The 24,052-nt window shown below is 42.3% G+C and overlaps 1 protein-coding gene across 2 annotated transcripts in view; it reads left to right on the top strand.

Moving 5' to 3' along the window:
* Positions 1–19,416, top strand: part of EPM2A (EPM2A glucan phosphatase, laforin) — a 118,451-nt gene extending 99,035 nt beyond the window's left edge. The window contains exons 3-4 of one of the 2 annotated variants that reach the window (XM_068985412.1): positions 10,125–10,366; positions 19,139–19,416. In XM_068985412.1, coding sequence (XP_068841513.1) covers positions 10,125–10,366; positions 19,139–19,416 — 520 coding nt within the window. The remainder of the gene's footprint in view (positions 1–10,124; positions 10,367–19,138) is intronic. The other variant, XM_068985413.1, reaches the window with a different exon arrangement.
* Positions 19,417–24,052: the final 4,636 nt, after the last annotated feature.

Genomic DNA, 24,052 nt, shown 5'->3' with positions numbered 1-24,052 from the left:
TGTGATCATGTGTGGTATGAAGTTGTGTGGTGTGAGTGTGATCACTCACCTAAAGCCAGACATCCTGGAGTCTGAAGTCAAGTGAGCCTTAGGAAGCATCACTATGAACAAAGCTAGTGGAGGTGATGGAATTCCAGCTGAGCTATTTCAAGTCCTAAAACATGATGCTGTTAAAGTGTTGCACTCAATATGGTAGCAAATTTGGAAAACTCGGCAGTGGCCGCAGGAATAGAAAGGGTCAGTTTTCATTCCAATCCCAAAGAAAGGCAGTGTCAAAGAATGTTCAAACTACCACACAATTGCACTCATCTCACACTCTAGCAAAGTAATGCTCAAAATTCTCCAAGCCAGGCTTCAACAGTACGTGAACCATGAATTTGCAGATGTTCAAGCTGGATTTAGAAAAGGCAGAGGAACCAAGATCAAATTGCCAACATCCGTTGAATCATTGAAAAAGCAAGAGAATTCTAGAAAAACATCTATTTCTACTTTATTGACTATGCCAAAGTCTTTGGCTGTGTGGATCACAATAAGCTGTCGAAAATTCTTCAAAAGATGGGAATGCCAGACCACCTGACCTGCCTCCTGAGAAATCTGTATGAAGGTCAAGAAGCAACAATTAGAACTAGACATGGAACAATGGACTGGTTCCAAATTGGGAAATGAGTACATCAATTTTGTATTTTGTCAGCCTGCTTATTTAACCTATATGCAGAGTACATCATGCAAAATAGCAGGCTGGATGAAGCACAGGCTGGAATCAAGATTGCTGGGAGAAATATAAAAATCATCAATAGCACAATCCAAATTAATTTATAAATATTATACATTTTGAATATTTATTTAGTTATTGCCTGTTTTCCTCAAAGAATGTAGGCTCAAATAAGGGCATGCCTTGACTGTTTGCTCACCATTGATTGTTGAGTACCTGGCAAAAAGCAGACATCATTACATTTTTATTGAATAGACAAGATGACTTTAAAATAAATACAAAATTCACATGCTTAATTTTTTATTACTTCTTTGATCTTCTGTGGTACCTAATTCATTATGCAAGTGATTAATTTTGAACAAATCCTCCCAAGTTCATTAGTGAAGAAATGTTAAACATGACATTTTACTCTTTCAAGGAATGCTCAGCACTGGAAACAAAATTAACATGCCGGGAGGATATTTTAATAGAACATTTGTTGAAATTTGTATCAAGGTAAACAATTAAGGCTGCTAACTTAGTTATTTGTCTCAGTTTGTGGTACCTTGTGATTGACTGAGAAACTGAAGTGTGCTAGTTGCCTTCTTTATCTGTCAATATGGCATGCTGCTGCTGCTAAGTTGCTTCAGTCGTGTCCAACTCTGTGCGACCCCATAGACGGCAGCCCATCAGGCTCCTCTGTCCCTGGGATTCTCCAGGCAAGAAGACTGGAGTGGGTTGCCATTTCCTTCTCCAATGCATGAAAGTGAAAAGTGAAAGTGAAGTCGCTCAGTTGTGTCTGACTCTTCACGACCCCATGGACTGCAGCCCACCAGGCTCCTCTGTCCACGGGGTTCTCCAGGCAAGAAGACTGGAGTGGGTTGCCATTTCCTTCTCCAATGCATGAAAGTGAAAAGTGAAAGCGAAGTCTCTCAGTTGTGTCCGACTCTTCACGACCCCATGGACTGCAGCCCACCAGGCTCCTCTGTCCATGGAATTTTCCAGGCAAGAATACTGGAGTGGGTTGCCATTGCCTTCTTCACAATATGCCATATAAACCTACATTTCAGGGCAACACATTTGCAAAAATAAGAAGGCCAAACTCTCTGGGATCTAAGAGTCTGAAGAAGTTATGAATCTGAGAGACTGTGCTCTTATACATTTCAGGTAATTCTCCATTGTCATTCATTCTCTGAAAGCCAAGCAGAGGATCCCAAGATTCTTTTGTATTTATCAAAACTAAATACCTCAGGACTTTAGAACTGGGTCATTATATCAAGAAAAAAGACAAAAGCACAGTCAGAGGCCTGATGAGCTCTTGCCATGTTGTAAGTGCTCAAGTGATAGACTGAAGGACCCAAATAAAGGAGGGAGGGTGGGCAGAATTGTGTGTAAGAGAATAATTTGGCACCATAATCAAATGTTAGTTGTATTTGTAGAATTCTGAACATCAGGATAAAAGTTGAGAAATATCTATTAAAATGCATAATTTTATGTGCACCTGATATATGGATGTTTGAAGAGTCTGGTTAATTGTATATATTTTACCATTGAATTTTAGACCCTGTATTCACTTCCTGGGGCTGCCAATAACAAAGTGCCACCAACCAGAGGGCTTGGATAGCACACATACATTGGCTCACAGTTCCGGAGATTAAAAGTATGGGATCAATGTGTCTATAAGATTGATTTGTTCTGGAGGCCTGTAAGAGTGAAATCTCATTCTCTTTATCTTCACGTCCTCTCCTCTCCATACATGTCTGTGACCAAATTTTCCCTTCTTATGACAACATTCGTATTGAATTAGCCTTTCCTCGTGGCTTCACTTTAACTTGATTACCTCTTGTAGAGAACCTATCTCCAAATACCATTACACTTTTTAAGGTGCATGGGGTTAAGGACTTCAACATAGGAATGTGGGAGAAATGTGATTCAACCCATAACAGACCTTCACAATTAATTTACTTATATGGCATTTTATAATATAGAAAATAAAAGAACATATGTCAAAAATATTTGCTTCATGTGGCTAAAAACTACATTGAACGTCCAAAAAGTCTAAGAGACTAACCGCGCGAAATTCACATACGCTGTCTATACTCTGCAGTCTATGACCCATAAGCAATAATAAAATTATTTTTTATTGAAGAAGTTAATTAGCATCACTCACTAAATTAGAATTTGTCTTTAAGCAGTTATTCAGCCTTGACTGAAATCTGTTACAAGCACCCTTTGGGGGTAGAAATTTGGCATTAATAACTTAACACCTGACACCAGAGAACAAATTTTCAGTGGAAGGAGCTATACATGCTAATGAAGCTTGGAGCTTACTGGAGGTTGATTTTAATGTTTCTCTTGCTTTCTCACTAATGAGATCTAAATTATAGGACTGATAGACTTTTTCTTCACCCATTATTTAAAAGCCAGATCACATTTTAATTTCACATCAGATTGCCCACAAAATATTAAATAAGGTAAACGTAGCACAATTATCCATCTTAGGAAATGTGTTCATTTTTCTTTTTGTCCTAAATTCTTAAGCTGGATTTTGCAAAGAACCTCAGCAAAATCTGTTTTCTCTGTCTTTCAAATGGTTCTTTGTCTGTATGACTAAGAATAGGGTGCCGCAATTCAAGAGCTGTATCTCTTAGTGTGATAAGAAATAAACAAAAGCTTATGTTCCTACATTGATGTCACCATTCCTGTAGTTTTCCTAATTTTTTCTTTCCTGCGTACAAAAAATAATGCTAATTTTCACCTTCAAGAAAAGGTTATTCTGCCATTTCTTCTGGCCATTAAGGATGGAATTTGCAATGTGGAGCCTATAAAACTGTCTTCTTTCTTGATATCTCTCTTGTCTTTTGCACACTCCCCCTCCACTTCTCTCAATACCCTGTGATGTTTTGTGCGAAGTGCTTGGGTGCTCATTCTGCCCATTGTACTCATTATTGCCAGTGAGGGCTCCTTTGATTGACAGCTGAGGTGGCAAGTGAATTCTGATTCATATGCTTCAGTAGCTGTTGTACCACAGGTCCCAGACTGACAAGTGAAGCACATGGAGTAGGATTGTGATGTAATTACCTGGAACCACAAATCCAGATTCACTCAAATGAATGCAACTGCTTTTGATTTGCAATCCAAGAAAGTAAGGGTCCAGAATGTCAGCCATCCATGTTTTTCCCTTGGTCTTCCACCAAGTTGTGACATCACTAGGGTGGATTTTATTTAAATTCAACTGTGTTGAGTCATGGTAGCAATAGTCAAAACTGACGTGAGTAGTTTTTTTCAATAATGGTACATTCTTGGAACTCCCCTGGTGGTCCAGGGGCTAAGACTGTCCTCCCAATGCCAGGGGCCTGGGTCCAATCCCTGGTCAGGGAACTAGTTCCCACATGCCTCAGCTAAGGGTTTGCATGTCACAACTAAAGATCCTGCATGTCCCAACAACAAAAAAATAGATCCCACATGCTGCAGCTAAAGATCCTGCATTCCACATACTCTCTCACAACCCAGAGTTCCCATTCCTCACTGTTTGTCTAGGAATCATTTGTGGTCTTGAAACTAGTGTTGGCGAAAGTAAGAGCTTCACTTTACGGGCCCATGTGTAGAGCTAAGCAAGTCCACGTCCTCTGGTCGCCATAATCTTTATTGCTACCAAAAGGTATTGAGATTTATATACTCAGCTCCTCCTGCACATTTATTGGGATCTTCGAGCTAATGGTTCTGGAATCTAGCTCTGCATATATTATGCATGTAATATGGTTAATTTCTAAAAAAATAAAATAAAAATCAATTCGCAGAATCTGAGACCTCACTTTGGAGCCTCTTTGTGAGTATCTCTGGGATAGATCCTGGTAATAGTTTTTATAAAAGCACCACATGTGTCTTGAATGCAAAGCCACATCTGGGTTGACTGTCAATATCCATTTGGTACAGTGCTTTCTCTCTGACCTTTCCAAATAATCTATAGTGAAGATGCCAGAAATCTCTGATGTAATTCATGATTGATAGTGAGTTATTCATAAAATAGTTCTCTGGAAGTTTTATGATGTCATTTACAATATAATTGCAAGCTATGATTTTTATTCTGTTATTGAGTCTTTGAAGTTTGGTATGTCTTCTCATTAAAACTACCTTACAGAAGACTTTTTATTCATATTTCAACGAATTGCTTCTCACCTTTAAAAAAAAAATCTTAATTTTATCATCTAAAGTATCTTTGACACCAAAAGGATATTAAAACTGAGATGAGTAAAAATTGATTTTTAATGGTGTCAAATCATTCTCTTTTGAGTGGAGAAGTAAAAGTTTAATTACTATTTAGAAAGGACACACATGACTAGAGATGTATCACCTACTATAAGAGACAACAAGCTGAAACAAGATGCATATCAAGGGCACATTAGCTGTCTGATTAAGCATATTCTATGGTTCTGTGTGTTTCCAACAAGCCCAGTATTTTGTCTCCATATCCCATAGAATGGTTCTATATAATTTACTTTACAACTTCAATTTTCTCTCCTTTAATATGCTGCTTGTTTTCAGAATTTAACTTTAGTTACCCATCTCCTAGGTTCAGGACATCTTACTTTAAAAAATCAGGAATTATTTTACATTAATTTCTTAAATCTGTACTCTGACTCCTAGCATTTTTAGAGGGCAAATTAATTATACTATGTGAAAGTTGGAAATATCTGATATAGAAACTGGTGTTATTCATGTGTATCTGTTGGTGTGTATTTCAAGGGCTTATTTCCATTAGAAACTTGATGTGGGAAATATGTATGTTAAGGTACCAACTTTGGGCCTCTTTATATTTGATTTATTCTAAGTTTCTTAAGGTTACTGGTTAGTTTAAATACATTTGAAGACCAAGACTGAATGAGATGATAAAATAATGCTCTTTTTAAGCAACACAGAATGATCTATACAGTGAGTCTGGTTTGGGATTCTGGTTTCTTATTTCATAGGCTCAAATGTCCTGATTTACCCTTTGTATATCTCTATGAACTCTTTGGTATTTATGCAATTGTTGCATGCTAGCCACTTTATTTTGGCATTTATTTACTAGCAAATACTAAATGCTCCTACTCAAAGAGTACAGTATTTAACAGAACTCTAGGTAACATTTGGAATTTAGCTTGTCTGTCATGAATATTCATTTTAATATGTAACTAGTTCACTTCAAAATTTTGCCAGTAAAAGTACATGATTGTTCAGAAGGCTGTATAATTGAGCTGTCCACTTGCCTCTTTTCCAGTTGAGTGTACATAAGTATGCTCAGTTAAACCCTAAAGTATAGGTATGGCGGCCCAACACTATTACCTGCTTTGGCCCCCAGCAGATTGCTGCGGGAGGAGTCTTTATGGGATAGTTTGAAAGAAGGAAGGGAATGTCCAGATAGAGGAAGTTTCTTGCTCTCATTACAACAGCCAGAGAGAAGAGGCAGTGACCCATAGGTGTGACATTTCCATTCCTGCAAAGACTGACTACTCAATTCAGAGTCCTGGTCAAGCATAGCTCTGGGCTGCTCTAAATGTATCCCTTCTTGTGGTCTTTTTCTCAGCCCACTGGGCCCAGTGGAGTGTCTGAGAATTCTTTGGAGTCAGTAATAAAGTAAAAAACCTTTGGATCCTCTGCCCCTCTTCACATGGGGTTCTCTGGTGGCTCAGACTGTAAAGAATCTGCCTGCAATGCATGAAACCTGGGATTGGAAATTCCTCCGGAGAAGGGTGATAAAAGCAAGGTCCGGTGCTGTAAAGAGCAACATTGCATAGGAATCTGGAATGTTAGGTCCATGAATCAAGGCAAATTGGAAGTGGTCAAACAGGAGATGGGAGAGTGAACGTCGACATTCTAGGAATCAGTGAACTAAGATGGACTGGAATGGGTAAATTTAACTCAGATGACTATTATATCTACTACTGTGGTCAGGAATCCCTTAGAAAAAAATGGAGTAGCCATCATAGTCAACAAAAGAGTCCAAAATGCAGTTCTTGGATGCAATCTCAAAAACGACAGAATGATCTCTGTTCATTTCTAAGGCAAACCATTCAAAATCACGGTAATCCAAGTCTATGCCCTGACCAGTAACACTGAAGAAGCTTGAAGTTGAATGGTTCTATGAAGACCTAGAAGACCTTCCAGAACTAACACCCAAAAAAGATGTCCTTTTCATTATAGGGGACTGGAATGCAAAAGTAGGAAGTCAAGAAATACCTAAAGTAACAGGCAAATTTGGCCTTGGAATATGGAATGAAGCAGGGCAAAGGCTAATAGAGTGTTGCCAAGATAATGCACTGGTCAGAGAAAACACCCTCTTCCAATAACACAAGAGAAGACTCTACACATGGACATCACCAGATGGTCAACACCAAAATCAGACTGATTATATTCTTTGCAGCCAAAGATGGAGAAGCTCTATACAGTCAGCAAAAACAAGACCAGGAGCTGACTGTGGCTCATATCCTGAACTCCTTATTGCCAAATTCAGACTTAATTTGAAGAAAGTGGGCAAAACCACTAGATCATTCAGGCATGACCTAAATCAAATCCCTTATGATTATACAGTGGAAGTGAGAAATAGATTTAAGGGTCTAGATCTGATAGACTGATGAACTATGGACGGAGGTTCGGGACATTGTACAGGAGACAGGGATCAAGACCATTTCCAAGAAAAAGAAATGCAAAAAAGCAAAATGGCTATCTGAGGAGGCCTTACAAATAGCTGTGAAAAGAAGAGAAGTGAAAAGCAAAGGAGAAAAGGAAAGATATAAGCATTTGAATGCAGAGTTCCAAAAAATAGCAAGGAGAGATAGGAAAACCTTCCTCAGTGATCAATGCAAAGAAATAGAGGAAAACAATAGAATGGGAAAGACTAGAGATCTATTCAAGAAAATTAGAGATACCAAGGGAACATTTCATGCAAAGATGGGCTCAATAAAGGACAGAAATGGTATGGACCTAACAGAAGCAGAAGATATTAAGAAGAGGTGGCAAGAATACTCAGAAGAACTATACAAAAAAGATCTTCATGACCCAGATAATCATGATGGTGTGATGACTCACCTAGAGCCAGACATCCTGGAATGTGAAGTCAAGTGGGCCTTAGAAAGCATCACTACAAACAAAGCTAGTGGAGGTGATGGCATTCCAGTTGAGCTATTTCAAATTCTAAAAGGCAATGCTGTGAAAGTGCTGCACTCAATATGCCAGCAAATTTGGGAAACTCAGCAGTGGCCACAGGACTGGAAAAGGTCAGTTTTCATTCCAATCCCAAAGAAAGGCAATGCCAAAGAATGCTCAAACTACCACACAATTGCATTCATCTCACCTGCTAGTAAAGTAATGCTCAAAATTCTCCAAGCCAGGCTTCAGCAATGCGTGAACTGTGAACTTCGAGATGTTCAAGATGGTTTTAGAAAAGGCAGAGGAACCAGAGATCAAATTGCCAACATCTGCTGGATAATCAAAAAAGCAAGAGAGTTCCAGAAAAACATCTACTTCTGCTTTATCGACTATGCCAAAGCCTTTGACTGTGTGGATCACAATAAACTGGAAAATTCTGAAAGAGATGGGAATACCAGACTACCTGACTTACCTCTTGAAAAACCTGTATGCAGGTCAGGAAGCAACAGTTAGAACTGGACATGGAACAACAGACTGGTTCCAAATAGGAAAAGGAGTACGTCAAGCCTGTATATTGTCACCCTGCTTATTTAACTCCTATGCAGAGTACATCATGAGAAATGCTGGGCTGGAGGAAGCACAAACTGGAATCAAGATTGCCTGGAGAAACATCAGTAACCTGAGATATGCAGATGACACCACCCTTATGGCAGAAAGTGAAGAAGAACTAATGAGCCTTTTGATGAAAATGAAAGAGGAGAGTGAAAAATTTGGCTTAAAGCTCAACATTCAGATAACTAAGAGCATGGCATCCGGTCCCATCACTTCATGGGAAATAGATGGGGAAACAGTGGCTGACTTACTTTGTGGGGCTCTAAAATCACTGCAGATGGTGACTGCAGCCATGAAATTAAAAGACGCTTACTCCTTGGAAGAAAAGTTATGATCAACCTAGATAGCATATTCAAAAGCAGAGACATTACTTTGCCAACAAAGATCCATCTAGTCAAGGCTATGGTTTTTCTAGTAGTCAGGTATGGATTGAGAGTTGGACTATAAAGAGGGCTGAATGAAGAAGAATGGATACTTATGAACTGTGGTGCTGGAGAAGACTCTTGAGAGTCCCTTGGACTGCAAGGAGATCCAACCAGTCCATCCTAAGGGAAATTGGTCCTGGGTGTTCATTGAAAGGACTGATGTTAAAGCTGAAACTGCAGTATTTTGGCCACCTAATGTGAAGAGCTGACTCATTTGAAAAGACCCTGATGCTGGGAAAGATTGAAGGCAAGAGGAGAAGGGACCGGCAGAGGAACCAGTCCCACCCTTAGCTGAATTTCAAATTCATTAAGAAAAGACACGTTTATGGCTGTCAGCACTTAGGAAATTTCAATGGATTTTGGAACTCTGTGTCAGATATGGGGATGAAGAACAAACATATTTCTTATAATAAATTACAGCATCACAGTGTGTCTACTTATTTGTTGTTTTTGTTTTTATAATGTCCTCTAATAAAATTTTATAGTTTTTTCTGGATTAAAGACATTCCTAGACATTTTATAATTTTGTCATTATTTTTGAATAAGACTTCCCCTCCTCCTCCCAATCTGTTTCTACCTGGCTATTAGTAGTACAGAGAATGGTTATTTGATTTTTGTGTATTTTCCTTCATCCAGATAATTTAATCTTAACACTTTTAATATTGTTCATAGCTCTTATAGTTGAATCTTTTTTGACAGAGAGATATTTCTTCTTCTACATTATAGCTTTAGATGAAGCATATAGAATAGTGTTGAATACTAATGGAAATAATCCTTACTTTGATTTTATTTGAAAGAAGGTTGTTATTAGTTTCTCTTAAATCTCATACTATTTGAAATATTTATACAGAGCTTTAAACAGGAATGATTGCTGAATTCCAGCACATATTTTCCAGAATTTATGATATAGTCATAGGAATTTTGCCCTTAATTTGTTAGTACTTTTAAATATGTTGATGGATTTCCTAATATCGAATCACATATACATTCATGGAATAAGTATAACATGGTGGACTTATTTTAATATATTGCTAGATTTGGTTTCCTAATGCCTATACCCTGACCTTCTAGTTAATTGAATTATTTGTTTCCCTCAAAATGCCACCACCAGTATTTTTGTCTTTTAATAGTAATATTGGTTCTCATGTTCTTAATACAGCTTTTCCTGTGCCCAGTGTTAAAGGTTAATTGCATTTTAATACTGCATGTTTTGTGCGGCTGCAATAACACCAACAATAGTTATAGTTGACTCCATGTGTTCTTCTTAGGATTCTACCAAATATCTGGCTGGGTAGCTGCCCTCGCCAAGTGGAACACGTAACCATCAAACTGAAGCATGAACTAGGGGTTACAGCTGTAATGAATTTCCAGACGGAATGGGATATTGTACAGAATTCCTCAGGCTGTAACCGCTACCCAGAACCCATGACACCAGACACTATGATTAGGCTGTATAAGGAGGAAGGCTTGGCCTACATCTGGATGCCCACACCGGATATGAGCACTGAAGGTGAGTGTCCAAGGGAGCTTGTTGGATGTGTTTCAGAGAAGCCCTTGTTGGTTTTTGCCTGTCTGTCTGCCTATTTACCTACTTACCTGTCTATAACTGAAAACCTGTATGTGAATGATAGATATGGAAAAATATAAGGTTTGGGGGTTAATATATTATATATATATATACATATATGATATATATAAGATCTATATATCTTTTGATACCTTGCCTAAGATTCCATTTCACATTGGTTCTTTTAACTTATTTATTCATCAAACATTTTATTGTGTATCTACTATGTGTGTGGGGCCCTAGGCTGGTGGCTGGGAATTCAAAGGTGAAGAAAAGCAGGCACAGCTCCTGTCCTCATGAAGCCATAGTCCAATAGGGAAGATAAGCAGTAATCAAATGGCTGCAAATAGAAATGTAAAGCTCTGGTCAGTTTTCTGATTAGAGAGTTACATAGATCCTGCAATGAGAGCATGCACAGGCGAATCAGACCTAGGAAGAAGGGTCAGGGAAGGTTTCCTTGGGTGTGCTTGAGCTGAGATCCAAAGTGGGAGTTGGGCACAAGTGAGGTGGGCAGAGGCTTCCAGACAAAGGCAGTAGCTTGTAGAGAGTCCTCCTTGCAGGAGCACACATAGTATTGCAGGAACTGAAAGATGGGCAGTGTGGCTGCAGGTCTGGGAAGAAGGGAGCAGAGTCCTGCAGGACTTGGGACACAAATAAAACTTGAGACTCTATCCTTATGCAGTCAGAAGCAGTTGAAAGGGAGGGAGGTTGAGAGATGCTAAGATAACCTTTCTCCCCACTACCCCCTCAAAGTGCCCTTTGATTGCAGTTTGGAGTACGTAGGGATGGGCCCACAGTGGGTCTGGGGAGGCCAGTTAGGAAGTTACTGCAGCAGTTAAGGTGAGAGGTAAGGAGAGAGAACTGCAGCTCGGGGCAGGGTGGCAATAGTGATGCTTCCATTTACTGCACAAACACTGGCTGAACCTGTCTCTGTGAAGAGGGAATTAGGGTGTGACACAGGTGCTGCCAAGAATCAGAGACAAATGAGGAACAGTTTGATCTCACGGTAAGAGGCAGTAAGGCAAGTTCAAAGCTAATTAAAGTGCAAAGAAGAAGGTGATGAGGATGAGTCACACGCGCTAGGAGGTTTATGGTGTGGGAGGAGAATTTCTGCAGAGAAGCACAGAGAGGCGATGTGAGTGTCCTGGGAATTGAGGCAGGTCAACGTAGAGGGAGAAAGGGCATGCCAGGTGGGAGGAATAACCAAGGCACAGAGGCGTGGGATTTTAGAGGAATAATCTGTATTTCAGCCTGGTCGGGGAATAGGGTTCTTGAAGAAAAGGAGTGGAGATCTCTGAATCCAAGAGAACAAGCTACGCGAATAATATCAATCAGAAGCCAGCAGAGGGCAGCAGAGAGCTATGGACTGGCGCAGAATGAGGGCGGTTCAGTTCAGTTCAGTAGCTCAGCCCTGTCCGACTCTGCGACCCCATGGACTTCAGCATGCCAGGCCTCCCTGTCCATCACCAACTTCAGGAGCTTGCTCAAACGCATGTCCATCGAGTCGGTGATGCCATCCAACTATCTCATCCTCTGTCGTCCCCTTCTCCTGCCTTCAACATTTCCCAGCATCAGGGTCTTTTCCAATGAGTCAGTTCTTTGCATCAGGTGGCCAAAGTACTGGAGTTTCAGCTTCAGCATCAGTCCTTCTGAGGGCATTTGGTGAACTGCTATTCTGGAGGAAAGAAGGAAGACAGTGATGTCCAGCAAGGAAATGTTTCTATCATCAGTCGTCTTCCCCCCAAAATGCATTATGTATCAAACTCTGGTTTGAACAATTTCGAATGTTAACTCATTTAATTCTCATGACAAGAGTCCAGGCAGGTGTTATCTTCATTTTTCTTAGAAAGAGAATGAGCGACACAAAAGTTAAGTAACCTGGCTGGTGTCATACAGCAGAGACACAGCCTGGATTTCAGCACACACAGACTCAAAATACTGCGCTTGCCACCGTGCAATGAAGCTTCTTTACATGCTCACATGGACTCTTCATGCATTTTATACAGACCACCACCCACACTTTCAACCTGCCAAGTTCATCATCAGCTGGATTTAGACAAAGACATGAGCTTCTTGGTCTTCCCTGGTGTCTCAAAGGGTAAAGAATCCACCTCCGGGAGACCTGGGTTCGATTCTTTGGTTGGGAAGACCCCCTGGAAAAGGGAATGGCTACCCACTCCAGTATTCTGGCCTGGAGAATTCCATGGACTGAGGATCCTGGCAGGCTACAGTCCACAGGGTTGCAAAGAGTCAGACACAACAGAGCAACCTTCACTTTCACTTCATGAGTTTTTAGGGAGATAGCTTGTCTCCCTAGTCAATACTCCAAGATGTAGCTGGGGACCTGGGGACTCTGACAGTCTTAGGACCTTGGCCATCTTGACTCTTTATGAATATTTATGGTCCTGTTGGCCAGGCCAGGCCCCTCAATGGGCCTGTCTGAACTGAAATATCATTGGAGATGAGGTATTGTTTTTCTTTCTGAAGGTTTGGTTGGTTGGTTACTCTTCTTGATAATGAATGCTGATCCATTCATTGGAGAGCTTCGAGAGCTCCGTGTTTTTCCAAGGAATTAAAAAAAAAAAAAACCAAATCATTATTTGCACAGAAAAGTACAGTGAACCTGGGTCACATTTGCCCTGTCCAGTTTGCTTCTTTGGCTTCAAAACTGAGCAGGTTGTTAGAAAAGTGTGCCCATAGCTTCCAGGGAGGGTTTTGCTTCTAGTTTTGTTATCGCATTGGAATAGGATGTGAGACTAGGCTCAGAGAAGCTGAGATAAATATGGCTTGCCCTACCCCAAGCACTGATTACCCCAAAACCTTGCTAATTGGTAGGGAATTTGTTTGATAGTTTGGGAATATGCAGAAGCCTGAGGGAAAATGCTATCCCCAAGGAGCCACTGTAATTGTATTAAAATCTTGTGGAGATCATGGAGTCCCAGGACCCACACATACAGTGGACTGTCTTTCACACTGAGGCAGTTTGGAAACAAGAGAAATGGCAACAAAATGAAAGCTCCCACTTGAAAAAAGCCAAAACCTGAGAGCAAAGAGTTTCTCTGGTTCAGCAAAACCTGGGGAGAAATCAAAGGGTTAACAACCACTCCTGAATTGCAGAGGAATTTTTGACCAATAGATCAATCTCTGTGGCTCACATTAGCACAATGAACACATAGATTAATTCAGCTGAATATTTTTAGAACTCTAGAGAAAAATCCATCTGGAAGTGTTTTGAGCCACAGCATAATGCTGTCAGATAAAGTCTGAGAAGAAAGACTGTTTGTTAGGCCTGACTGTCACCACTGGTTGTCACAGACCTGTTATAATCAATTGTGCCATCGATTCTCACTCTTGTACTTTTTGTCATGCAGAAGGGTTGGGATTGTTTAGGGTTTTTTTCTATTCTTTAAAAAAAAATTTTTTTTTTTTTTTTGGTTTGTGTCTTTCACTTGAGAAATGAAAAGTTCCCCAATGCACCACTCACCTCAACACATGAGATCTGCTCACTAGAAGAAGTTATCCTTCACACGGGAAGCACTCAGACTGTGTTTTGACCTCTGTCAGCGCAGTGCCATTTATGACAAACGGTCTAGCCTTGCCTCCCAAAGGGGCTAATATGCTCTCCAGAGTCCTTGCCCACCCCTTTGTTGCCACGGTCTGAGTCTTTTCTCTGACTCAACACACTAAATGCAGTGTTGCCGGAGCCATGGCACCTGGGCTCGAGCCTCATCACCTTGGAGCAGCTGTGTGATATGGGCAGACTTGGAAAATGGGGAGTAATAATATCTGCCTCACAGGATTATAGCAGTAGAATAAGATAATTGATATGGAAGAGCTTTGAAAATTCCAAAGTTGGGGCCATATTATCAGTGCCAGTTCTTCCATTTCTATTAAAGGGTGTTATAGATAACAGGGACCTTATCTATATTAAAGAAAAGAAGATGCACTCAAATAAAATTGTAATATATTCAGCATTAATCTGCCTCTGGGTTAAGAAAGGAAAGACGTGTGTGTGTGTGTTGGAAAGGCTGAAACTTGTGCCAGGAACAATTTCTTTCAGGGTCAGCCTTAGGTCAACCTCAGATATCTTCAGGGACCCCCAAAAGCCATTCCAGAGTTGGATTAACTTGGAGGAGACGTGGACCAGAAATTAGATAAGAAGGGTCTTGGACTGTCTCAGATCAAATCAGTATTAATGGTTTTGTTTTACTTTGTTTTAATTCATGTATTCAGTGAATGTTTATTGAGCATCTATGGGGAGTCAAGGCCTGTTTTAAATTCCAAAGTAAAAATCACAGATGGTGGAGTGTTTTGTTGGACCTGCACTGGCTTTAAAATTTTCAACTTACTTGCCAGCATTTAAAATTTGAAATATTTTACATTAAAAAAAAAATCAGTGGTTATCTCTTGCCTTGGGGGTATTATTGTTTTTAAAAATGGAAGCATTTTATTGAATTAAATTCCATCTGGAGGCTACACATATGAAACATTCAAGTTAGGGCCTCTGATTGACGCTGCCTTTATTGTGTGAGCCCTGATCCTGGGCACCCTTGTGTGATTCCTTGGTGGGTTATGTCTGAGAAATGGAATATTTCCTGCCACATCAGTAAACAAGGATGTCAAGTCATCAGTGATTCCAGCCCTCTGATGTGAGCTCGTGAGGTCAAAGGGCACTGAGGAAGAAGAATACCCATAATCCACAGCACTCAGACTGCAGTCACTCCCTATGGTTGAGCCCACAGGAGCTCAGGATGTGAAGAGCACAGGATACTGGCCCCAGAATAGCTCAGATGCATATGAAAGGAATGGTTCCAGTGAGCTCAGACTCTTGCATCTTCCCCTACATAGAAAAGATACATTCCTTAACGGGGGACATCTGGTTTCCTTTACTTAACAATAATCTTTTGATGTTCAAACTCCCTGCCCTTTGTTGTAAAATTTCTGTATAACCTGGCTCATCCCCTCACCTCCTTGGAGCAGTTCTCTCAGGGTGACTTAAGATGCTGTCTCCCGGGCTTGAAGTCCTAAAAATTCCCATCAAATAAAACATATAACTCCCAACTTTTAAGTTGTGATTATTTTTTCAAGATGACGTGTATTTGCTCAGGCTCCCTAGAATGGTTTTCAAGCAAGAAGACATGTAGGGCACAGACAGCCGTCTGGGTAGGGACAGAGATGCTGAGCCCCAGGGAGGGTGTCACTGTCCCACTGGGGTGACAGCTGCAGCGTGACTAGGGAAGTGGAAGCAGGGGCTCACTGGGGCTTCACATTGACTGCATGGGGGCCAGCAAGCCAACCATGGACCAGCGAGGTTAGGGAAGATAGTAATACAGAGGTTAAAACCAGAGACTTCAGAATTTGGACGGCTGGAGTGGCCATTGAGGAATAACCTTGCGCAAATTTCTGATATAACTGAGGGTGATGATAGTGCCAGGCCCATATTTGTTGAGAGGTGGCTGTTAAGGAGCTATTACACACAGAGCTTAGAGCAGTGCTGAGCAGATAGAAAGAGCTCAGTACATGTTCACTGTCATCAATCAAAGTGAAGTGAAATGAAAGTCATTCAGTCGTGTCCAGCTCTTTGCGACCCCATGGACTGTAGCCCACCAGGTTCCTTTGCCCATGAAATTCTCCAGGCAAGAATACTGGAGTGGGTAGCCCTTCCCTTCTCCAGGGAATCTTTCCAACCCAGGAACTGGGCTCGAGTCCCCTGCATTGCAGGCTGATTGTTTACCGTCTGAGCTACCAATCAAAGCACAGTCAAAATAAAGGAGGGCCCAGCTGGGGCCAGGCTGAGCTGGGTGGGCATCCTAGATAGGCTGGTGCCCCTTTTTATTCTTTCTTCGTGTTATTTAAATAAGTGTTCGACAGTTCTTAAGTGGGATAGCTGAGTGATTCTAGAAGACCTCTAGTGGGTGAGACCTGTGTTTAAACTGGGAGCCTTCTGGAGTTTCCGAGTGGCAGCTGACATTTACATTCCAGGATTATGTGTCTGAGCTCACTGAACCTTAAACTAACACAAATCCTTTCTCAACTTTTAAAATACCTCTTGAAGAATCTTTTACAGATAAAAAGGAAAGGGGGAAATACTAGGTCATTTTGGTCACTTGGTGCAGACCCTTCCTTGGGGTATTTCTGGCCAGAGAGAAGGTCAAGGGAGGGGATTCTGATGGGTCCATGTAGACCTGGCCAGGGCAGGCTGGTCCTGACGCTACAGAAGGTGAGTATTAACTCTGGGTCTCTGACTCCAGCAGCTCCTCCTGCTAATGGCCGCTGTGGTCTACTTGTGTATTGGGGATTTACTGAAAACTCCCATTAAAAATGTTTCTGTTAATTCCCTGGCAATGAACATGGAAACTGGAGAGGCAACTGTAATGGGGAACTTGGGAAGTGATGCCAGCTGTGCCAGGAGCAGAAAGAGCCCAAGCTTCCTGGATCCATCCCTGGAAGTTCCCTTCCTGACCAACAATCCTTAAACTTCTAACACCGCCCCTCCCCAACCCCCCCTTACTCCACGGAAGAGAAGTTCTGCATTCGAATAGGCCTCACAGTTATCAGCAGGGTCACTCACACAGACCTTGGAGGTTTTGCCTCATCTGATTTTCCAACTCAAATAGTGGACCAAATACACAGCCCTCTCCCTGAGACATCCAGCAAGACCACGCTCTGATACATATGGTGTCTTACGCCTTGTTACAGCTCCAGTGTTACTTCACTGCCTCTAGGAGAGTGCTGTGAGTAACCGACTGTATGGCATGCCCCCCAAGCTGTCCTCAGAGCACCCTGAACCAAGCACAGAGGCATAGATCAATGAAAGTTTATGGCACAGTTTGGACTCAGAAGTCAAGCAAGGCCTAGGGGCTAGTGTGACTTCAACTCAGATGCCCTCAGGGACCAGGCAGGGAACATGAAAGTGTGGCAACAGGCAGTGGGGAGAGATGGAGCTGCAGGATCTGTGAAGTGTGCTCTGCTTAAATCATTCCTGTTAAAACCATCTCTAAACTGCCATGTGGGGCCTTTAAATTCCTTAGTCAGAGGGAGTAACAGCACACTGGAAGCTACTAAAATCCTTTTTGGCTTCCATATAGATGTCCGACTCTGATATCATAGCAGGCTGGGCCTAAAGCTAAGGCCCCTCCTGTCACAGTAGAGTGGTCACTGGGAGGGTCTTCAGGCCACAGCGGGGTTTCTGGTAACTCTCTCCTAAGGTGCTGAAGCCTGATTGCAATGTGTTGTGTTGGCCCCTTCAAGGCACTTGCATTTTAAAAAAAGGACATCTAAGGCAAGTTTAAACTTACCTAAGCAGCTTCATGGGAGAATTCTAGGCCTCAGTGAGGGAGGGGCATTTCCCACCTCTGCAGTGATCCAGTGGGATGGTACGTGTGAAGGCTGGACAGGCCTTCTCTGTGGCCCTCGAAAGATCCCCGCCCCTCCCCCCACCCCACCCCCCCGCCCCCTCCCCCCACCCCACCCCACCCCCCCGCCCCGGGCTGTGGTGTCTCCGTGTGGGTGAGGACAGACAGCTGCTGGAGGATGTGAGCTCAGAGCACATGGTTTTCACTGAAGACTCTGTATAGTTTCCCTCTTCCACCCATTCTCGAAGTAATTTACAATGACCATCCTCCACCTTCCAAAAATAACCCACCAGATTCATTTTGCTCTGAGAATCTGAGAGCAGAAGAAGCTCTAGGCATCTAAGAGTTTGCTGGCTTTAGGGGCTCTCTGTCCCTAGGATGATAGGGAGGGAGTGGTCAAGCGGGCCTCAGCTGAGCATTGTATATCCTGTTTCAGTGTGCTGAGGGGAAGACACTGGACATCCAATCATCAGCACAGGAGCCACAGGCCAGCAACACCTATAATCCTAATTGCCCAGTAGAGGGAAACTGAATCAGTTTCAATACACACTGTGATGGTGGTTGTGGTTTAGACACGAAGTCGTGTTTGACTCTTTGCGACCCCATGGACTGTAGCCCACCAGGCTCCTCTGTCCATGGGAATTCCCAGGCAAGAATACTGGAATGGGTTGTCATTCCCTTCTCCAAGGGATCTTCCTGACCCAGGGATCGAAGCCAGGTCTCCGGTGTTGCAGGCGGATACTTTACTGCTGAGCTACCAGGGAAGCCCCAGTACACACTGTTATCATGAGGGAATACATAAATGACTGGCTATCCCACGTGTGTCAATTAACAAGTTAGCCATTCCCGTGGACAAATCAAAATTAGCTTTTGTCCGATGAGGCAGATGGACTCCTTTAACCAATAGGGACTAATTCTGCTTGTATTTACCTGGAAGATCCTATTGGATTAAAGGAAATTCAAGTGATAGGACCTGTGAGCTTCTCTTTAAAATCCTTTAAACCTCTACCCAGACCCCTCTGATAGATGAAAGGACCCATGCTTCTGAGGCTAGGCTCTAGTGAACTTCCCTTTGAAGGGAGGTTTGCAAGGATGCAGGCTCACGCAAAAGAGTAGCAAAATCCAGTGACAATTCAGATCTGACCTATTGCCTTCCGGCTGCTCTTTCCACTTTGTGATGAGCAGGCTCTGCCATCGTCTCCCCCTTTCCTTCTACACAAAGGAGGGAAGCAAGCTCCGCCATCTCCGCCTCTCCCGCCGAAACCCCGCGCTTTTTGCGGTGCGCCGCAGGAATGACTGTTAGGGGCGGCCCGGGGTGGTTCCGGTCTCACCCGTCTGTGCTGTGCTCTCTCAACCGCAGGCCGCGTCCAGATGCTGCCGCAGGCGGTGTGTCTCCTGCACGCGCTGCTGGAGAAGGGACACACGGTGTACGTGCACTGCAACGCCGGCGTGGGGCGCTCCACCGCCGCCGTGTGCGGCTGGCTGCAGTACGTGCTGGGCTGGAGCCGCCGGAAAGTGCAGTATTTCCTCGTGGCCAAGAGGCCGGCGGTGTACATTGACGAAGAAGCCCTGGCCCGCGCAGAGGAAGACTTTTATCAGAAATTCGGGAGGATTCGATCTTCCGTGTGCGGTGTGTAGGGTGATGATGGATCCGCCTCCTTCCCTCCGAGTTTCCTTAGGAAGCCTGGAGTGACGCTAGTTACTGACCTAAAAGCCAAGATTCTTCCTCGACTGGAAAGACGGGTCCTGTCACCCCTACTCTCTCCACCCCCCAATCCCGACCCGCCTTCTTTAGTCTGGGGCTGACTTTCGGCTCTGCTTTAGTTGAACTGGATGTTCTTTGAAATATTTTGCAAAGGGCGCTGTGACTGATTCCGAGAAAAATCCACGAGCAGTTGGGCCGTGCAGTGCGGTTCCAGCATCAGACGGAAAGGGACCGGGCTCAAGTCTGTGCCGGCAGGCAGATGGCCCCTGCTGCACGGTCAGTGCTTTGCTGTCCTGTGAAGGCACCACTGCTTTGGCTTGTTGCCTTGTGACTTGGCAGGCGGAGGAGAAGTTCGGGAGTTACCTAGATGTTACACACACGCACACAACTTTTCTGCTGAACTGAAATGGAATTGTAAGAGTTGGTCAGTTGGCCAAAGAAGAGAATAGAGTGGGTGAGAGCCTGGACTATGATAAAAGGAGAGCCCCATATGGCCCCAAAAGATGACTTTCTAGCCTTTGTATTTTTTTTTTGCATCCTACTTCAGAGTTGTTAAAACGTGTTCCAAAGCCTCACCTTCCTTCTGTATGCACAACCCAGTGCGATGACCTCCGTAACCTTACTATCTTTATGTGTTTTAGCTGAGGCTCTGTGCGCAGAGCTAGGGTGCCCAGGTCTCAAGGCTAGTCAGAGATGAGCTGGAGTTTATCACCCAGGTTTATTTGACTCAGTGTTGTGAAAAGCACACCACCTGTGGTGTTGCCAGCACACTTTAGTGAGTTCAGTCTCTCCCAGTGGAAGGTCAATTTGTCTGCAGCAGTTTCTACAGTGAGAAATGGAGCAGTGTTCTAACAGTCACCATAGAATTCAGGAAAGTTAGTTATCCTAATTTAAACCACAGTGGGCTGTCTCCAGGCCGGAGTGGCCCCAGCCATACGTCGCTCACAAGAGGAGCTGTGTTCTCAGAAGAGCCCCAAGTGCGAAAGTCCATAGTTAATTGTTTCACAGATTAGGGGTGATCCTGGTTTACCCTCAGTTTAATGCAAAACAGTTACTGTGCCTCCGGACAGTGCAATTCACTATCTGGGGCTCTCTAAGAAATTCAAAGATTAATAAGAGTTGGCCTTCAAAAAGCTCATAGCCTAGAAGCATCCCTGTGTTCAGTCAGGTGCACTGCAGGGTTGAACTAGTAATGATTGGCTGGTACAGGAAAGGGGAAATAATTTTTATTGGGTGCCTCTTATGTGCTGGATGCTTTACAATCTTATGTAATGTGATCTTCATGGTACCCCATGTGGAAGGTTTTTATTATCTCTCTTATAGAGATGAGGAAACTAAGACTCACAGAGATGAAATCACCTGTCCTCAGTCATGTGGTGAATAGATGAAATATGATGAGGTTTGTTTGACTCAGAGCCATACTTTTTCTGTTAACCTACAATGCTTATTTATTTTTCTGCTCCTTCTTTTCTTCCATAAATATTTATTGATAGTTGTGAGAGAGTCTGATTTAGGAAGTATGGGGACTAGAAGGATGAAAGGTGAGTTCCAGTGGAATTCAGAGGAGAGAGAGGTATCCTGTAACTGGGACTCAGAGGAAATGGTGTTTCATTTGAGCAGAGAAGGCTAGACAGGACAAATGTATCCTATGATTTTCAGAGTAAAATTTATAAGCTAAGATTATATAATGTGAAGACCAGCTCTCTAGCTAACAACAAGTAAAAATAACTACTGTGTTCAAGTAACCCATTTATAGTCATATCATGTTTGGTAAAATTTAATCTTAAAAATGGAATATTTCTAATTATATAAATGTGTGTGTTGTGTGTCTGTGAATTTCTTTAATGTCTAGGAAGTCCAGCTATGTAACTTTCTCTATAGAAAGACATTTTTTTGGGTAGATTTTTCCCTGTTTTGCTTTGCCAGACAAAATCAGTTTAGGGCTATTAAAAAAATGTTTTGAAACAACTTCCCATCCTCAATGAATGGGATGTCCAATGTATTTAAAAATCACCTGGAACTTTTGCTAAATAAAAGCATTAAAAATGACCTCTGTGTACAGGGTTTTTAAAATATTTCTAACTTAGACTGAAATCTCAGGGAACAAACTGTTTCCTTATTTGAAAATGAGTCAGTTGGCTGAGCTAAATTGTTTCTTCTTATCACTCTCACTTTCTCATTAGCTGATCAAAATGGGCAGTTACAGGACAAAAGAAAGTCATAGGTGAGGACACCACAAAGACAGGAAGATGGAAAGCTCAAGGGTGTGTCAGAGAAAATCAAAGTGATGTTGTTCTATTAGCTGCTTGTCACTGGCATTAACAATACTTTTCAGTCACACGTTTTTCAAAGAAAATCATAACATCTCACCCAGGGTAAAGAAATGTCCAAATAAATTTCCTTTCTCTTAGACTCGAAACATTTTCCTTTAATTATTTTGTGTGCTAATGTTAGGAAAAATTTAAAAAAGAAACACACTCTTTTGATTAACATTAAGGTATGGGTGAAAACTATTTGGTTTGACCATTTTAAGGAGAAATGTGGTTAGGATTTTGGAAACTATAGGAAGTAATGAAGGGGGGGAAAATTGAGGATGAGCTCACTAGGAAATGAGAAATTGCCATACATGAAAAAATACTGAATAACTAAACAGAGTCAGTTTGATCAGAAGTTAGAACTGAAAATATCTTTGGAGATAATCTAGTTTGATTCCTTTATTTTACAGAAGATCGCACTCAGAGAGACCTCAAATGACTCTTCCTGCAGCAAAAAAAAAATTAATTGAGGACCGGTGGAAAGGGATGAGCTAGGGAGATAGGTCAGGAGATTTATTGCCGTGTTGATGGGTTGCAGGAGAGTTTCATGGGAGTGAGAGCAGACAGTGTTGTTAGTGGGGAAGAATTGGTGGGAGGATTAATGGAACCTGGAGTAAGTGGAAGAGAAATGGCTAAAATGAGAAAAAGCAAAGAACAGCAAAATTTCCAAAAGATGAAAAAGCAGGTGTTTCCTTTTATAACGATACTACTGAGGAGATTGAAAAGGAAGATATGAATGTAGAAACGAGGGGTAGGGGTAGGATCAAGGTTATGTTCCCTGGATAGAGGGTCACGCTAAGTATCCATCTACTTCTCTATGGGACTAGATCACAATAGGAAAAAGGATCAGCTTGCTGTGGTGTGTTGACCAAATAGAGGGGTGGGATGCACAGTGCTTATTACCTGCTGGGAAAAAAGAGAAAATCTGATAGGAGATGGATTAAGAATAAAAAGAGAAGGACTGGTGAAACTCCCTCTCATTACAACAAAAATAATGGCAATAAGAGAACAACAGTGACAACTTTGTTCCTTCCTTCCCCAAACCATTACTCCAGAAGTCTTCCCCAATCTGGTTAATATAAATAAGCTAGCAAAGTCTCAGGTTCCGACTTCAATGGAATTAAGTCATTCTTGTTTTTTGTTTTCTTTTTTTTTCTATTCCAGGTTTCCATTTCTATTGATCTGATTGCTGACAAACCTTGGTGGCGTTAAGTCATGTTTTGCCTCACTCTTCCTTTCAAACCTCACATTTAATCCATCAGGAAAACCTGTTACCTCTCCTTAAGAAATATCTATATAACCTGACTATGTTTTACCTCCTCCCTCAAACAGCCCTAGGTAAAGCCACCATGATCTGTAGACTGGACTTCAGAAACAGCCTCCTACCTGATCTCCCTGCCTGTGTCTCACCTTGCCTCTCCTCCTGCCCTGACCATGCTCATCAGTGGCCAGGGCAATCCTAGAAAATTTATGTGAGATCATGCCACTCCCATGCTCACAACCTCCAGTGTCTTGCTTTGTCGCTCAGAATAAAGGGACCTCCACAACCTGGTCTCCTGTTACGTCTCTGACCTAACCTCCTACTGCTTTCTGCCTCACTCTCCTCTACCCACACTGGCCGTCGTGCTCCTTGATTATTCCATGTAGACTCCTGCATAGGGCGCTTGCACGTCCTCTTCTCTCTGCCTGGAGTGGTCTTTTCCCTCGTATGCGCAGGGCTCACTCCCATCCCTTCTCTAGCAATGCCTCTCTGCACTACCCTACTAAAATCACCACACCCAGTCCCAGCCTCCCACTCCTCATTCTCTGCTTCATTCTTCTTCATGGAACATATTACTGGCTGGTACATCACATCATTTGCTTATTTGTTTTATTGTCTGCGTCCTCTTACTACAAATGTACAAATCAGAAAGGCCAAAATTTGTATTCGTTTTGTTTGGAGAAGGAAATGGCAACCCACCCCAGTACTCTTGTCTGGAAAATCCCATGGATGGAGGAGCCTGGTAGGTTATAGTCAATGGGGTCAAAAAGAGTCAGACATGACTGAGTGACTTCACATTGATTGTAACATAATGTTTGGTGATGTACTTACAGTGCCTATAATGGAGCTTGGTGTGGTTTGATTTGTTAAGGCCAAGAGTAGCTAGTAACTATTGAAAGCATACGTGGTCCATGTAAGCCTAAGTGCTATACATATATCCGTATATTTCATCTTCCCAGCAAATCCTATAAGGTAAATATTATTACTATCCCC

Source organism: Capricornis sumatraensis, chromosome 13, assembly GCF_032405125.1.
Source record: "Capricornis sumatraensis isolate serow.1 chromosome 13, serow.2, whole genome shotgun sequence".
In the NCBI taxonomy this organism is placed as follows: domain Eukaryota; kingdom Metazoa; phylum Chordata; class Mammalia; order Artiodactyla; family Bovidae; genus Capricornis; species Capricornis sumatraensis.
The sequence above is the reverse complement of the archived record's forward strand: the minus strand, read 5'-3'. Positions and strand labels throughout refer to the sequence as shown.